Source organism: Myxocyprinus asiaticus, chromosome 36, assembly GCF_019703515.2.
Source record: "Myxocyprinus asiaticus isolate MX2 ecotype Aquarium Trade chromosome 36, UBuf_Myxa_2, whole genome shotgun sequence".
In the NCBI taxonomy this organism is placed as follows: domain Eukaryota; kingdom Metazoa; phylum Chordata; class Actinopteri; order Cypriniformes; family Catostomidae; genus Myxocyprinus; species Myxocyprinus asiaticus.
The window spans coordinates 14,718,837-14,737,379 of NC_059379.1; the positions used below are offsets into that span (position 1 = coordinate 14,718,837).

Here is an 18,543-nt window from a genome sequence, read left to right on the forward strand (position 1 = left end):
ACTGCTCTATATTAAAGCACACTTATAGCAAGTGAGCAATGCCACATGTTTCTGGTGTATTAAATGGCGATGATAATAAAATAATGGTACCCAAAGGGCAGCAGGGCACAAGATGTCTGCCATCATGCAGTAATTTGGTTACTGTATAAGTCCTATGAACTCGACTAAAAACAGAATATAATTTACTGCACTTAAAAAACACTTAAGAGAGGAGACAAAGTTCAGACAATTGACAATTGAGATGGAGGTTTAAAAGTGATAAAACCTCCTTGATAGTCAATCATTTAGGATGTTGTACAATTAAGAAGTCAATTTCTAATCTTTTGAAGGCCCTAAGCAAAACCTGGCAAGGGGGGCCCTTGGATATGATTGTCCCCCTGGAGGCCCCCTGCTGGATTAGGGGCCATAAGCAGCAGCTTATACCAAGAAATCGCCCTAAGTGAGATGGTGAAATGGACTTGTTACTATGCCAGAGGGAGGTATAATATATTATGGTATTATTGCACTCAATATGTATGTTGTATAATATTGTGCTGAACTGTACTGGCACACTTTCTGCAGTAGTTGCATAGATGAAATAAATAATATGGTATCATTTTAAATTCTGGAAAATTGCTTGCTATCATAGTGGCTTGGTTGGCTGTCACATATAAATGTAAACACTATAAACAACACAATCATCTATTCTAAACAAATGTTGTAAACAATTGTCTCCATAGGAAATAGGAAAGTTCTTCCATCTGCAAAGAAATAAAATAAATAGAAATTAAATACTAAGAAATCCGACCTGTCGGTAAAACTCCACAGAGAAGTGGTACACAATGTTTGATGAAGCATCTCAAGTACTGCAATGGACAGTCCAAGGATACACACTGCAGGCGACTGTCTCTTTAAAAATGTCCTCTTCCCATTGAGCATGCGCGAACATCTCCGTATTGAGTTTGCTTAAACCCGAGCAGCCATCCAGCGCGAGCGGCGCATATTGTGAGATCGTGCTCACTGATGGCTTTTTTTTTAACACACTCGGACGAAAAGAAACGTACCTGTCCTGAAGGCCGAGACGTTGGAGAAGGAGTTTACCACGCCGAGGCTAAATAAAAAGCAACAAAAATATGCGTAAAGAGGATAATACCTTAGGTTTTCCAAATCCCTCAGCGCAACGGACAACAGCAGAAACAACATCCATGTTACTGACTGCTGCGGTTAGAAAGGATGCTTTCCCCTCGAAAACCAGCTCCTTTAACGGGCCCATTTAGCCTTTCCCGTGGCTTATGAACGTTAAACCACAAAACCCTGAAGGTTTAAAGGCTTCAAACTCCACCAGCAGTGCATTTGGGAAGCCAGCTGAATGTTTACGCTTTAAAATGGCTGCGGAGGGTCTGTGGGATCAGAGTAAGACCGTTGAATAATATGATGCTTTAACCCTGGAAATATCCCATCACTTGAGTTATGGTTATAGTTTGGGGGGAAAGTCTTTTTTTCAATGGAATGGGGAATTATTTCCAGCCCTGTAACTGCAGGAGGTAACGTCGGACATTCCTGTCCTGGTTCAGAAACACAATGAGGCGAGACAACTGATTTAATATGCCTGTGTTTATGCTGATTTTATCATATCACACTTGGATCTGGGGTTTTCCCATTAAATGACCGCCTAGATTTTAGGATAAAAGGGGTGATCGCTGATATTTAAGGGATATTCATGATCTGAGACTGGAAGTGAATGGGTCCCCCCTGCTGTTATAATTGAAACAAGCTGTACATCAGAAACCAGGAAAGAAAGGCCCCAAGATATTGATACCCAATCTAACTGCAGCAACAGCATCTCTAAAGACATGGATACAGGGAAGAGGATACTCAGACCTGAGCTGTTTCTGGTCAGGCAGAGACTGCGGGGCGTGCACAGATGTTTATGGCTGTGTGTGATGTTCTCCCTGGTGCTGATATCAGACGGCTCTCCATCTAAACAGTGCGAGAAGAGCTGTTTTTCGGGCAGGTGTGTGAACGGATCGTGCGTCTGTGATCGTGGGTGGGTTGGGGACCAGTGTCAACACTGCCAGGGAAGATTCAAGTGAGTATTAAATTAGATATTTAAACTTGCTCTCAGCATTGGTGGTCAGGAGCAGGTTTTCAAGTGTTTGTTTGTCAAACTCCGCTTCACTGATCAGTTCTTTGTTTATAATTGTGCATGTTAGTGGATGTGACCTATGTGTTTTCATTTAGGATAATCATCAAAGTGTTGGTGGCTTCCGTGGAATGTTGAATCATTTATAAAGCATGATTGCTGCATTTTCATATTTGTCTGGAATTTCTGGAAAACTTAAGAGGGCCTTTTCACATGTGTGTGCCATCTGGGACAAAAAAAACTGATCACTCCTCTCAGACCATTTTTATGTGGTTTAAGTATATAGATTTCATTTACACATTGAACGTGCTTTTCTTGGTGTACTCCTGGGAAATCCCATGGGTCCTGACACAGTTGGGCTGAATTAAAATGTTCTACTTTGGAGCACACAGAATTTTGTTCAGCATTTAGGCCTACACTTATACACTGGTTTCTATTAAACTGCACTGAAGAACTGGACCAGACAGCCAGTATAATTTGATGATTGCAAAATTCCTGTTGCTTATGTATATTAATTGATTACACCTCTCCTTTACACTCTTTTTATATATATATATATAATTTATTCAGAAGGACGTGGTCTGACGAGAATACTTTCATGCATTTACTGTCATTATTAATTCTCTCTCTGACTGTGTCTTTACAGAGGATGTCAAAGGTACTGTGAATAGACATGATGATTTAGCTTTAAGCATTCATCGTTTGACAGCTGTATGATGAATGGAACTCTTGAACAAAGCTTATGCACGTTTCTTAAAATAGCATCCCGCTCTCATAGAGTAGAGTGGAGATCTTACTTCTTTCCACCTCAGAAGCAGCTGAGAGGATGCTTTTGGCATTATAAGGCTGTCAGTCAAACTAAACTTCAGAGTGGCACACAGACCTGTACAAAAAAGGATGAAAGCTACAAAAGCTAGATGAAAACACTGGACTTTGAAGCATGCAGCAGTAAGTGGCCTCTCTTGGTGTTTGGATACTCTCTTGGCCAAGTGAAGCTTTTATCTGACCATGCAACTGTGTGATCATACAGTATATTAGGTGCTGCTTCACAATATGGCAAGACTAGCCTTATAACTTGGGTCACCAGGTAGGCCTTTCTTGACACACGTTGAGATTTTAAAAGTGCATGATCATACAACAAAGGCTGTCACCCTGACAGATACCAGTTTGCTGTCAAAAAGACTTACTATGGGGAAGAAATTTGGCTTTTTCGTAAAGGGAAATAGTTACTTGGATCAGCAACCTATGGAATGAGTGCAACCATTGGCACATGGATAAATAATCACTGGCACGCGAGCAGCAGGGATAGAGGAGTATGCATTTTATTTAGCTATATGAAGTCCCATGCACCTGCATGCCAAACTACATCTTCATGTAACCCTTCCTCATAATCACGCAGCTTGTTTTTTGTAGTTATGAGCTGAATGGGAAGCTAATCACTATTAAAGTGTGACGAAACTGCGCTAATCAACAGATGAGCGCAGCGTTTGCCATTCGTGCACCATAAGCCACTGATAACACGACACCAATCAATTCAGGCAGCTCTTCACTTTCTGTTAATCGTTCAAGTAAACCCCTCCTCCGCTTTACAGTATGTTGATTGACTGCGCGGTTGAGCGGATGACAGCGGATGGTACAGTGACAGTGCAAATTAAAAATGGCTCAACCCCTGGTGTAGACCGTGGCTTAGTGTGCAGATGTTGATTATGGGTGTGTTATGGCTTGTGTTTGGTTTCAGACTCATAAGCAATAATGCACTTAATAATGTAGATGGTGACTGGTTCAAGTCTGCTTTAATTTAGAATCTAGCTAACATGTTAGGTAATTTTAGATCGTTTTAAGTCACAGTGCACCATCGTAACCGGTTTTGTCGATAAGAATAAGCATTTTTAATTTATTTCTCAATCCGTTTAAAGCTGGTGTAATTTTTTCTACCTAATATGCAGAGTCAAGCTTTTTGTAGGTTGATTACATAAAAGTGTAACACCATGGCTCTATGGTGTTATCAGAACAGTCCTCTGTTTGAGTGGGCCGTCCAACCTGATGCAGCAATGTTGGCTTGACCAATGGTGTGAGTTTTGGGCAGGACTGTCTGTTTGTACAACCAATGGAGGATGGGAGGATAGTTCTCTGGAATCTATTTAAAAACAATAATTATTTGTGCTTTTCTGTTTGGTGATGCTAGTGGTGCATAAATGACACTTCAGCATACATTTCTCTGAATTGTAAGAAGAAGAGAAAAAGCACTGAAAAGAGATAAAATGAAGTCAGATCCTGTGAAATATTGTCTTTTTGCACAAAATAAGTTACCAAAGGCAAGTTAATTTTCAAATTTTCAAGAGTCAACTTTGTTGTAAGGGAGTGCTGTGGAAATTCCTAGAGCAATCATTTCATGAACAAGCATAAGCCAGTCTTACTTAAAGATGGGTTAGCTGTCTGCTGCCGCTTGTGTCATTTCATGATGCAACTTCCTTGAGTTGTTTTTCTGTACCTATATTGATAGTCAAGTCAAGTAGTTTTTATTTGCATAGCGCTTTTCACAACACACATCGTTTCAAAGCAGCTTTAAAGAAAACCATGTATTAACAGAAAATGAAACCATAATATCTATAAAGTCTTAGAGTAATCATTGTGTGGTTTGATTAAATATGATTGTAAATTGTGTATAAAAATAAAAAATTAAAAAAATAATTGTATTTAGAACCCCAGTGAGCAAGCTGAAGGCGACTGTGGCAAGGAACACAAAACTCCATAAGATGTTGGTTGATGGAGAAAAATAACCTTGGGAGAATCCAGGCTCACTATGGGGGCTAGTTCCCCTCTGGCTAAACAACATGAATATAATGCCAATATTAGTTATTTATGTGCAGTGCAAGTCATGGTTTAAAATTAGTAAACTAAGTGTTAAAAGCCAGTGTTTGAAAAAACATTTTTATGAACTGTAAGATTAATGACTAATGTCTTTGAAGTCCATCCTGGATTAACTGAAGAAGTTCACATAGATGCATTGTCCTTGGCTGATGAAGGCTTTTGTTGGCATTTAAATTATAGTCTATGTATTCCATTTCAAGAGTGTAGTCCATCAGTAGACAAAGGTGATGCAGGCAGAGATCAATGAGGTGCATCGCGGTTCAACCGGCAGGTCATTTCTGTGAGGTTCGGTGGGGTCCATCCTAAATCCAAGGTTGAGGCAGTGGCATATGAAGTATCCGATGTCTTACAGCTGGAGTTGGCATCAGTTCATCCTCTGAAGTCCATCGTAATAGACTGAAATGATGTCTGGCTAGCACCGGCTGTAGTTTGTCATCATCACTCAGCAACACATAGCAGTGGAGTCCGACACCAAGCAGGAATGGAGCTGGATCTGGCTGGCTCTGGTAACCTCAGGATATGAATCCCGAGGATGAGACCTGGAAACAAATAGAATAATATTAATGTAGATGTCATTAAATTTTATGCAGAGTTATAGATCATGATAGATGTTTCTGGTTCCAGCAGACCTAACTAAAACAGCCTAATTGTGAGTTGAAGGATAAATTAGCTGTATGCCTGGCTAAATAGATGAGTCTTTAATCTAGACTTAAACTGAGTGAGTGTGTCTGCATCCCAAACAGTGTTAGGGAGACTATTCCATAGTTTAGGAGCCAAATAGGAAAAGGATCTACCTCCTTTTGTGGATTTTGATATTATAGGAACTATTAACAGGCCAGAATTTTGTGATCGTAATGAACGTGGTGGAATATAGTGTGATCACCTAAGTATTGTGGAGCTAGACCATTCACAGCTTTGTATTTAGTTAACAGAATTTTAATAAAAAATTTAACAGGTAGCCAATGTAACAACGATAAAATGGGGCTAATATGATCATATTTCTTGGTTCTAGTCAGCACTCTGGCTGCTGCATTTTGAACCAATTGAAGTTTATTTACTGATCTTGCTGGACATCCTCCCAGTAATGCATTACAATAATCTAGTCTTGAGGACATGAACGCATTGAGTTTTTCGGTATCAGCAACAGAGAGCATGTGTCGTAGCTTAAAGGAATAGTTCACCCAAAAGTGAAAATTTGCTGATAATTTACTCACCCTCAGGCCATCCAAGATGTAACTGAGTTTCTTTCTTCATCAAAACAGAATTTAAGACTTTTAGGATTTCATTTCAGGCCTCCTCCTCTAAACAATGCAAGTCAATCCATCGAGAGTCAAATTATATTTTAGGGGCTTATTTTAAGATGTTTTTGGTCCAATAATTAGTACCACTGTTTTGTCGGAATTGAGTAGAAGGACATTTCTGGCTATCCAATCTTTGATTTCATTGATACACTCTAATCACGCTAATTTGGAGAATTGTGAATTTTCGTTGGGTTTAGAAGAAACCAGTTAGTTCATTAATTTAGAGTGAAGATGAAGACTTTAACACAAGTAGATTACTCACAGATGTTATGGCAAGTGCAGGTTGCTTTTGCTGATGCTTTGCTGACTGTTTGGTAGCTTATGCTAAACATGTTTACATTTATTGAATCTTCTATCTGTTTTGTCCCATATTCTCTATGGATGGGAATCGTAAGGGATTTAACGATTCCGGATCCATAATGGTCCAAAAGTGATCCATTTAGAACTTTTGAGGAAGAAATAAATATTTGGATTTAAGAAATGCAATTCTTGTTGTACTGCCCTCAGCAGTCTGTTACCAAGTACTGAAATCATTATTGGTGATTTCAGACTTTTAAATGTACAGACTTTTTAAAGATATTTTATTCATTCATTCATTTTTTTTTTTTTTTTATAAGATAATACTAATTACAACAAAACTCTTAATGTGTATCTTTACACTTGTCATGTCTACAACCATCCAATAATTACTCTGAATTATTGGATAATTTGAAGTCGGACATGATGAAAAGACTTGAAGTTCAGTAAGTTTGATTCACTAAAAAGAACAAGCTGTTATCCGTTTGAAAGTGCTGCATTATGTGCGGTGTAGAATCAAAAGAGCCTATTCGAGTCATTTGTCCGTGAATTAGACTACACTGGTTGCAGGAAACACTGTTGGAAGAACTCGCGGAAGAATGCACGTTTGATTTTCGTTAATGGAACCGAAAGTAATGAAAATTATTTGGTTCTGGCATTTATTTATTTTATTTTTTTATGTAAACAGCTCTGAATAAGAAGTGGTTTTTGATTCCCAGTATTCTCTTTAGTGAATTTTGAGTACTGAACAGAATGCCATAGTTTTAGTGTAATTTTAGACTGTCTGGGAGCAAGTGGCCTGGTGATTTGTCATCAGTAACCCATCATAGAACAGCAGTCATTTTGTGGTATGTGCCCAATGCAAAATTAGCCCTAACACCACAGAGAAGATGAGGTGTTTCATTGTGAATTAATTGTGAATTAAGCAGAGGTTTAGTTCAGGGATGCACAGATATCAGCGGCCGATATATAATTGGCAAATAACTGGAAAAATCAAAATATTATTATTGCGCCGATAATGGAATTACTGCAGATATTTTCGGCAATAATTTTTTACTGTTTATTTGCTTAGAATCTCTAACTGCCTGTGGCTTCTCTCCATAAGGCAGGGACTTGGGCAGAGACTATTTAGCAGAGACGGGCCACTTCTATTTAAATGAATGGGAGAAATTGGAACGCCCAGCGAAGAAGCTCTAGCACCCAATGGTCAATGGATGTAGAAAGGAAGTCCCGCCTTAAAGGTAAAAGAGCCAATCACCTATTAGATACAGAAATCGCTAATGCGCATTTGACTAGCTAATGCGCATGCACATTTAGCTATTCAAGACGGGGAAATTGCCGATCCAGAACCCACAAAAATGAATTATACATGGGCCTTAAGTGAAAGCCAAGGTCATGTCGCTCTGTGAGGATTTTTTCAACATTTTTGCACCTTCTTACGATGTTGTGGGGCTGGTTTTAATTAGGGATTATCTTCTGTAAGTACATGTCATTTCTCATATTTTGTTTTTCATGAGGCAATAAATGAAAATGCAATAAAAGCAGTTATGTATGTTACTTGGGGGCAGCCATTTTCACAAATTACTTCATGAAACACAAACAGAATGTGGGAAATAGCACATCGTTACTTATAGCACAGCACTGCGATTTAAAACAAGACCAAACACAACCTAACACAGTGCAAAGATCTTGAAATAGTTCTCACAGAGTGACTCAAGATGGCTAAAAACACAAGTTTGTGAGTGAAACGAATGTGCTTGTTGTATTTTACGAGTTGAGACTTTTCTAACGTTTTGACTCCTGACTTTTCGATCTGTACGATGTAACCTATTCCCATTACGATTGTTATGATCACATTTCATATGTTATACAGTGAAACTGTCACAGATGAGCACTAGGGCTGGGCGATATGTAAAATACATTTTTGCGATAATTGCCTTAAAAAAATATATATATCGCGATATACAATTACATCAACCCCCCTACTGAGGGTCGGTGAAATTTTTTGCTTTATTGATTTTACTTTAAAAATGTAATTCATTTATTGAAACACAAAAAACTTAAAAGACATTTCAGAATTAAAAATGCACTTCAAACTAAATGAAAAAAGCAATAAAATAATGAAGTGATCAAAAAAATCTTATTTAACCACCTCCCCAAATCCAAACATTTACAGCCTCCAACAGCTCCATTTGCCATCATGCAGGAAAATTACTAATAAAAGAAAAATAAAACTGAATTTTAGGTTCAAGGTGAACGTGTCTTGTATTATTTATGATTTAATCACTTTCGTCTTTGTTTCTTTAGTACAAAGAGATATATTACCGAACCAGCAGAGTTGCGTTCACAATGCATGCCAACCGCGTGGAAATAAAGCATTACTAAACTCAAAGCACCTCCCGAGATGATCGGAGATCATTTGCATCATTCTCACAGTAGACATTATTCTTGCAAACAGTTTTCAGATGAATGAAACAGAGAAAAAAAAGAGTGAAAACTCTTACATGCACTTGTTCCATGAGACAGGCTTGTGCTGCAGACCGACATACGTGTGTTCCACATGACAGGCTCGTTCTGCACGCCTCTGAACAAACAGCGAATCAGACACGAGCAATGACGGCTTTTCATTTGTCTGTTCTTAAAAATATAATAAAGTGTGTTTTTTTTTTTTTTTTTTTCCCCCAAGCGCATGTCTTTGTGACTAACAGCATTTCTTGTCATGTGTCACTCTGTGACGTCTTACAGGTCATCCGCCTGTTGCGGGTAGATGAGCAAAATAACCCGTGCATGAAATTTATTTGGACGAGGAGCTTGCGAACTGGATTCAACCTCGTCGCATTTTGCGGGTGGCGGGTGCTAGTTTCACACCCTGGCCACTGTTTAATATATAAACAGTGGCCAGGTTATTAAACACTGTTTAATTACTTCTCATATCCATGGTTTTGCCATTTCCCGATATTGTCGATCATCATCTGTTCGCAATCGGCATCAGGATAAACACAATGCGCGCACATACACAAACCATCGCAGTCTGGCTGTAAATATTACACCATGTTTACAGAGATTAGGGTTTGTATTATGTATTTTGTTGTTTAATGTTCGTTACATGCTGTTTATCGCCTTGTTTTGGTTAAATGCATTATTACATCTGGTAGAAGTTCATTATTCTCTCTCTGTGAGCGATTCATCGATTCATTTAAAGAATGTGATGTCTGTTGTGTTTAGAAATCATGTCTGCTCTAAACTGCTGGCTAGTTGTTGGTGAACCAATTTGGTATTTGGGTTAAGCCAAGACTGCCGACATGATCTCTGCGCTATTTTTAGACTGATCTTTACTGATGACCACTTCTGAAGTGTCATTCTCATCAAACATCTCAAGATTGACTTTTAGGTTAGACCAAATGCAAGGTATACTTATATCTTGTGATCATACACTGTATATGTTTGTTTTTTCCAGATATTTAGAATTTTTTGTAGATTTTAATTTAGAGAGAGAGGGAGATCATACATTCATGTGTCATGTAGACTGTGCTTGTGATCTTTAAAAGACTGCTTGCTGCTTACACATTGTATCTGGTTGCAAGATTGTGTTTTAGAGAGATCCTTGTCTTCCAGTGGTGGATGCCAGTATGTCTTTTTGTACTTATTAGATTTTAAAACTGGCTCCTGGATTTCTTTTTATATGGATTATCATTTGGAATCCAGTTAATGTGCTACAGTGTCAAAATGCAGGTCAGACAGAGGTGAGTCCACTGGAGGCAGCATACAATATATTTAAAATATCTCTTGTTTTTGACCAAGCGTAGATCTTGTCATTTGTAATGCTGAGAGTTCTGTCAGACGGCCACTGATGCAGGCTGTGTGGATACTCCCTCTGTAGAATCTCGCTACGCCCAAACATCCTCATGTCAACAGGTCTGTTTCAATAATGTTAATGTTTCACATTTCAACTGCATTATGTGCATTGTGACTGAAACACATTCCGGGATCACTCATTCATGCATTTCTAAATATTTGTTTGAAGTCCGACATAAAGTGCCGTTCCATTGCACTTTTCCCAAATTTTGACTTTCTGAATTGAATGGAACTCCATATAACTCCAGCTTTTGGATGCACCCATTGATTCTCAGTGTGATAATGCACAGTGAATGTAGGATTTTTAAGGTAAATTGGTCTCATTGTCCTAGTTGGAGGTCATCGTGAAACAGTGTGCTGAAACTAGAAATGTTACTCTTTTGATACAAACAACGGTTTCAGTGTAAAAACGTAATTAGATGTCTTACCAGATGTGGTTTTGTTGCCATTTCTCCCCAAAACTCCACTGAGATCAGTGCCATGTTGTTTTGTCACATGACTTAGTGAGTTGAAAGTTTAACCCTTTAATGACAGCCCAGAACTGAGTGTCCTGAACTGAGATTAGTCGGTTTAAAGGAATTGAAATTATGCGTAGCATATAGTGAAGACAAAACACAATGTACACGCATGAAGACGCGGTGTCACACAAGGATAATCTTCAGCGAAAATTCTAATAAAGATCACTATGTATGCATTTGGAACTATATCAGATGTTATTAATAATTATTTAAAGGAAAAAACAGGAACTCGTTGTGGGGGCTTTTTTTCACCCATATTTTGAATTTCATTTGCATTTTTGTCAGTGGCATTTTTGCCCTGAGCCCCTGTTAATTTCCGAACCTTAACTTTATTTTCCCAAACTCAGAAGTACTTTTCACATGTGTAACTTTGGGTAATAAAATGCATGTATGCTGTTTTTGCATGCAGCGACTCATGACCTAGCTATAGTTATAAGGTTGTACAGTGGAGAATATACTGGGTAGATATATACAGCTTTTTAAATAAATGAAGAGACCTGAATTGCGCAGTAGTGCTAACCTAGTGTCCTTGCCTCCGCATCGTTCTGGCACTAAAAACAGCTCTCCTGTTACACAACAGCAAGGACTCAGCCTTTTGAACAAGTGGTGGGAGGCAGCATGGTGACCACAGGAAGTCGCAGGCTGTGAGGGAAGAGAAGGTCAGGAAGCGATCGGCAGATATCAAAAGACTGCCATTCATGTGGCAGAAAGTGGGGATTGAGTTAGCTGATGAAGAGGGGACTCACCGAAGTGTCAACATGTGGGGATGGCTCCATGTTAGTGTTGAGTAGCACCTTGCTGTTTTTTTTTTATTTATTTTTTTTACGCTGAACCCTTTCGGATTTACCGTAAAGGTTAAGTTCACACAAAAATGAAATCTCCCTACTCACCCTCATGTTGTTTCATTCAAACCCATATGACTTTGCTTTCTTCTGTGGAATACAAAAAGAGATGTTAGGGACATTCACCATTCATTTTCATTGTATTGTAACTGAGACTGTCAGTCCTTCATGTTCTGCCTTATATCTCCTTTTTTGTTCCATTGAACAGTCATAGGGTTTGAAACAATATGAAGGTGAGTAAATGATGAGAATTTTCATTTTTGGATGAACTACTATATCCCTTTAAGCACAGGAGCCTTTTTTGTATTGTTGCTTTGGCTAGGGCTGCACAATTAATCGTATTTTAATCGCGATCAAGATTTCTGCCTCTCACGGTTAATTAAGCATAATCATCTGCGATATTAGTGAGCTAGCAAACAGAAGGTGTTAGCCAGGTAAAGTTGCAAATTGTTGTTCATTTTCATTATAGGCTGTGTCTGCGGATGATAGACCAAATCACAAGTTCTTTCCTAGTGTGTTTTCACCTCACCTGACCAATCATTCTCTCTTCAGAAGTTCGCTACTGACCAATCACTGTTTCTCTTTTGAGCACGCGCTGAAATACAGAACCGCACTGCAGATGTTTATGAGTCTCGTATGTACGGCACACATGGATAATGATATGCCATTCTGTGCTCGATGCCCATGAAATTAATTCCATCTCGTGCTTTGATAATGTATGTTTTATACAGAACAGCTGTGCTCTGAGTTCGGTTTGTGTGCTGACCGGGTTATTTTAAAGCGCTACGCATTTACCTCAGAATATTTTGCCTTTACAAAGTGTTTTATGCAACCAGTTAAAATATTTTGTCCATCGTAACATTATTGTTCTGACAAACTCTAGTCCGCTGTCAAACACAACTCCTCACATGCCCACAAAATGATGCTTCAGCATCACACTTGTAGTAAAAACATTCAGTCAGTCAACTGAATGAATGAATAGAATACAACAGGTGTATTGTTTTTCTCACAGACTAAAAGCTGTTTATTTGTGCACAGCATAGAATTACAGGTGTTATAAACAGATGTGGAATACTTGTCGCGTTTCTCTCATGAAACAAACAGAATATGAGAAACTGTTACACACGATTAATTAAAGCAAATTCTCCCATATAAAACAATCCCATAACCACCTTGATACGATGTGTAGATTCCGAGTGACTGTAATCTTTGCGGAGCGCGTTTGACATCTGAACCTGTTATAGGAGGCCGGTTGGCTGCTTCTGGGTCCTAGTGCCTGCCGAATGCAACCTCTGTCAGTGCGACTTACAGTATATGTTTGTTTTTTTCTGTCAACAACGATTTTGACCCAGTGCGATCTTATAGTCAGATGTGATTATATTTCCGGACAATACGGTAAATAAATACATAAATAAATAAATATTTGCTGTGGCATTGCAAGAATTAATTTGCAAGAACAAATCACGCTACTAAGACAGACAGAAAACATGAGTAAGTTCTTGAAAAGGAAAACTATCGATAAAGGTTATGTGGGATAGTGGTGTGCCGTGGGAATTTTTTATTTGTAAAAAGTGTGCCGTGGCAGAAAAAAGGCTGGGAAACACTGCTGTAGGGTATGGGGATATAATAATAATGTTAATAATAATCAAAATAATTTAAAGAATGGATCTTAAAAGAGGATGCAAGTGTAAACACCCGAGTAACTGTTTCTATTAGCAGTAAAGAATGGGCAAAACATGCCTTCATTTTGGTCAAAAGGAATAATTTACTCGTTTTCAGTTCTAACAACTTGAGAGCTACTGTTTAATGTAATTTTATGTTTTTTGTTCTTTTATAATCAAGATCTAAGCAGTGGCAACAGTATTTATTTATTTATTTATTTTTGTTCAAATTGTGCAGCACTGTAAGTTTTCAAATAACAGAATAATTGTGATTAATAATCGTGATTATAATTTTGAGCAAAATAATCGTGATTAACATTTTCACCATTATCATGCAGTCCTAGCTTTGGCTATTGTGCAGAGTTGCAGAATCTTCATTCAACTCCCTCCGTAACTGTCTGAATGCCTGAGGCCAGCCTTCAAGCCTGGCTGACTGAACCTTGTCCAGTGGCAGCTTCAGAGCCACTGGGATAGGTATAAATCCTGCCTGTTGGTGGATAGATCTATGGTGCTACTGATCCATAAAAGATTCATGAAAACCTGGTGAATAATTGAACTGTTGACTCACCTACAGTTGCCTTCTCTTTGCCTCTCTTCTAGGCCGATGAGTGTGTCGCATTCCAAAAAAACCTCTCTCTCACCAGCCTTCAGGCTGAGGGATGTCCTCCCCAGCACAGGAAGTGGTGCACTGTGATTACCTATTTTTACTGCTTTTAAAATCTTAGTGTGTGATTATAGACATTCAGAAAACAGAGTGGAAAAATTGTGCAGCAACTTGTTAATAGGCTGTGATTTAGGCTACAACAAGAAAGTTAGAGACAGACTTTTAGCTTTTGCATTGGCTTTGCTATAGGCACAGATCATTTGGTAATTTTTGTGAAGTACTCAAATAAGACTTTCTCAGCTCAAAGTGAGGAATGATTCACAGGCCGATGGAAATGATTACAAGAGTAAAGCAACCACATAGATGATTGATTGAGCTGTGGTCACAGATCATATATGAATTAAGGTTTTATTTAACCCTTGTGTTGTGTTCGTTTTGTGCTAACACATTTTGTGTTCCCTGTCAAAAATGACTGGCCCACTAAGATTGTTTATAAATCTCTAATATTGCATATATTATCTCAAGATATTGCATTAGGTCTTTTTATCAACTTCTTTGTAAGTAATTATGACTGGTTTTGTGCTCCTTTTTTAACATGTCTTAAAAATATATATCTTTATTGATAGGATTAATTGAACTGAGCTTATACCGGGCCAGTGGGGGGCACACCCTGCGGATTTTTTTTTTATTACATAAATTAATAACCACTTGCTTGATCTGAACACTTGATCTAGACTTTACAATGCATATAGCTCATCCTACCAATTCGTAAACAATGCTTTTTAATTGGCTGACAAATAAGAACTGTTTCATTCTCATCATTTTCAAATTTGTTATCACAACAATTATGTTCAGAGTTGGTAAAACCATAAAAAAAGATGAGATAGCCATGTGTTATATATCATTGGAAAGGCCTCAGTTAGTAGAATGGAACAGACCTTATTCACGCTTGCGCCATCTTTGATTTTTAATGGGAATAACAACGAGGCTGTGAGGGATAGATGTACGGTCTCTTCAGTGGGCTGTACTGCTTAAAGTGTTTTTGGATCGTTCCACAGACAAAACATTGAAAAAAATCTTTCCAAGAACATTCGTTATACAAAAAACTCCAGACAACATGAGTTGTGGAAAATCAGATGTGATCTAGGAGCTTCATACACCTTTATACTATTCGTGCCATTGAAGAGATGGGAAGTCTATCCCTCACAGCCTCGTTGTTATTCCCATTAAAAATCAAAGATGGCGCTAGCGTGAATAAGGTCTATGAACAAATTTGTTTCACTCAGAGGCCAAACTGCAGGTAGTATTAATGTATGAATTTCCCACTGACACACAAATTTAATAAACAGGAGTAGCTTTTCATCACGTTTTTTCTTATTACTAACTGAAATATACATATAACATAGACAATGACATATCATAACTTACAGCAGACTATCCAAATTCAAACGAGTCCAAACACAACATAATATGATAAGTAGATCTTGAAATATTCCTCAAAAAGTGTACATGGAAAGACGATGCACAAAAGGGTGCTCAACACATATTGTATGTGTTTGTGTGTGTGTTGTGTGTGTGCACATGTCCGAGGACTTTGTGTGAGTGCAAACACACATCCACATTTGTGCTCATCTAAAGGATTGGGATGCTCTTGAACATTTAAAATTTCTGTATTTTGTCATCTAATCCATTCATTTCCAATGACCGGTCATTTTTGACTGGAACACGACAAGTGTGACAAAGTGAAATAAAACCAAAACAATTTAAAGAAAGTGGTCAATTTATTTTTGTGTTTTTTCAGATACCACATTTGAACAAAGTCAAGGAATTTTATTCCAATTGGATTAAGTACAAAAAACAAAGCAAAACAAACAAACATAAAATCTTAAGAAAAAAGTGGTCTGGGTCAAAATGAACGGAACACAACATAAGGGTTAATTCGCATGCACTCATCCTTAGGGCTGGCATTGCTAAATATGTCAATGACCTTGTTTACATGCACAGGAATATTCCAGTATAAATCAGAATTTGGACATACATTATTTATGCGTCAAGCAAATGTGTTAACCTGATTGGCATAACCCAAGTCAGTCAATAATAAGGCTTCTAGATTATTATTATTATTTATTTAGCGTATGGCTAGGCTTCTAGATTTCTGAATAAAACAGCTGGCACATGTAAGTAATAATTGGAATTCTAGGTCATGTGAAGACCTTATTTGTAATTAATGCTGTAACAAAATTTATTTTAGATCTATGCATGTCCAAATGAAAATAATTCAGAGTGCAGTGTGATGCAGAAAGTTGTGAAAGGTCAAGCTATCAAAGTAACATGAGCAGTATACTGATTTATTTATAAACATTAGAAGAAATAAACAAATCGACAACGGCACTAGTCGACATTTTGGATTCATTTAATCGCATTTGTGTGCAGTTGTCAAGGACATGAGTGAGAATCAATGAGTTTCTTAGATTACCGGGCTGAATTACTAATTATGCAGCATAATAAATGGCAATAGCAAGCATCTCATCTGTTTCCAGCAGAGAATAGCAGTTAAAGAACATAGATGTCTAAGTTTATTCAGAAAATGTTGATTGCCATGTGAACAGGAGTATTCCAATACTGAAGCATATAAACATCTTTTTTTCAGAATGACATTTTAAACAGTATATAAACATTTATGTGCATGCAAACATGGTCAATTTGTGTTTTGTTTTGTTTTGTTTTACAACGATCCTGCACCTGTTAAGTCTCAAAAGTCATCGTTCTTTCAAGGTGGTATTGATGGCTGGTTGCCTCTGATCCGCTCCATGGTGCTTCTGCAACACCAGCTCAGTTCTTATTTTTGTTCTCTTTAAGAAGGCCAGGACAGGAGGTCTTAGCAATGTCAATTACAGTGCTGTGAAAAAGTATTTTTCATACTAAATTGTTTTAGATCTTCAAACGAGATATAACATAAAACAAAGGCAACCTGAGTAAACACAAAATACAGTTTTTAAATATATATTTTTTATTGAATCAAAAAAGTTATCCAACCCCTATATCACCCATGTGAAATACTAACTGCCCCCTTAAACTTAATAGCTGGTTGTGCCACCTTTAGCAGCAACAACTGCAACCAAACGCTTCCGATAAATGGAGATCAGTCTTTCAAAACACTGTGGTGGAATTTTGGCCCACTCTTCTTTGCAGAACTGCTTTATTTCAGCACCATTGGAGGGTTTTTGAGCATCAGCTGCCCGTTTAAGGTCCAGCCACAGCATCTCGATTGGGTTCAAGTCAGGACTTTGACTAGGCCACTCCAAAACTTACAGTACCAGTCAAAAGATTTGAAACACTTACTCATTCTTTATTATATTTTTTTTCTCTTCACATTTTAGAATAATAGTAAAGTCATCAAGACTATGGAATAACATAAATGGAACTATGGGAATTATGTTGTGACTAAACAAAATCCAAAATAAATCAAAACTGTGTTATATTTTAGCATCTTCAAAGTAGTCACCCTTTGCCTAGAATTTTCAGACATGTACTCTCAACATTTTCTCAACCATCTTCATGAGGTATCACCCTGGATTCTTTTTAAACAGTATAGGAGTTCCCATCTATGTTGGGCACTTATTGGCTGCTTTTCTTTATTATTTGATCCAAGTCATCAATTTCAAAAACTTTTTTTTGTAATTATATTTTAGTTTTATAATGAAATAAATTAACATGGTGGCACAATTATATTTTTGTCTACAAAACTAATTTCAAACATTTAAGCATACGCCTTCAGATCAAAAGGTTTTTAATATCATGAGAAACATTTCAGTCAAGTGTTTCAAAACTTTTGACCGGTAGTGTATATTTTGCTTCTTTTGAGCCATTCAGGGGTGAATTTACTTAAATGCTTTGGATCATTGTGTTGCTGCATAATCCAGCTGTGCTTGAGCTTCAACTCACGGACTGATGACTGGACGTTCTCCTTTAGGATTTTCTAGAGAGCAGAATTCATGTTTCCCTCAATTGTTGCAAGTCACCCTGGCCCTGAATCAGCAAAGCATCCACAGACCATCACACTACCACCACCATGCTTGACCGTAGGTATGATGTTCTTCTTGAGGAACTCTGTGTTTGATTTACGCCAGATGTAACGGGACCCCTGTCTCCCAAACAGTTCCACTTTCGACTCATCAGTTTACAGAACATTCAGAAAATCTGAGGATCATATAGGTGTGTTTTGACAAAATTCAGACGAGCCTCAATGTTCTTCTGGGTTAGCAGTGGCTTTCGCCTCGCCACTCTTCCATGGATGGCATTTTTGGCCAATGTCTTTCTGACAGTGGAGGCATGAACATTTCCTTGGATGTTTCGCCGCAGTGCTCTGAGGAATTTTGGAAGGTTGGCCACTTCTGGAAAGGTTCACTACTGTGCCAAGTTTTCTCCATTTGGAGATAGTGGCTCTCACTGTGGTTCTTTGGAGTCCCTGA

The 18,543-nt window shown here is 37.9% G+C and overlaps 1 protein-coding gene across 5 annotated transcripts in view; it reads left to right on the top strand.

Moving 5' to 3' along the window:
- Positions 1–964: 964 nt before the first annotated feature.
- Positions 965–18,543, top strand: part of atrnl1b (attractin-like 1b) — a 149,908-nt gene continuing 132,329 nt past the window's right edge. For all 5 annotated transcript variants that reach the window (XM_051673902.1, XM_051673903.1, XM_051673904.1 and 2 more), the window contains exon 1: positions 965–2,068. In XM_051673902.1, the coding sequence (XP_051529862.1) occupies positions 1,833–2,068 (236 nt within the window). In that variant the 5' untranslated portion in view covers positions 965–1,832. The remainder of the gene's footprint in view (positions 2,069–18,543) is intronic.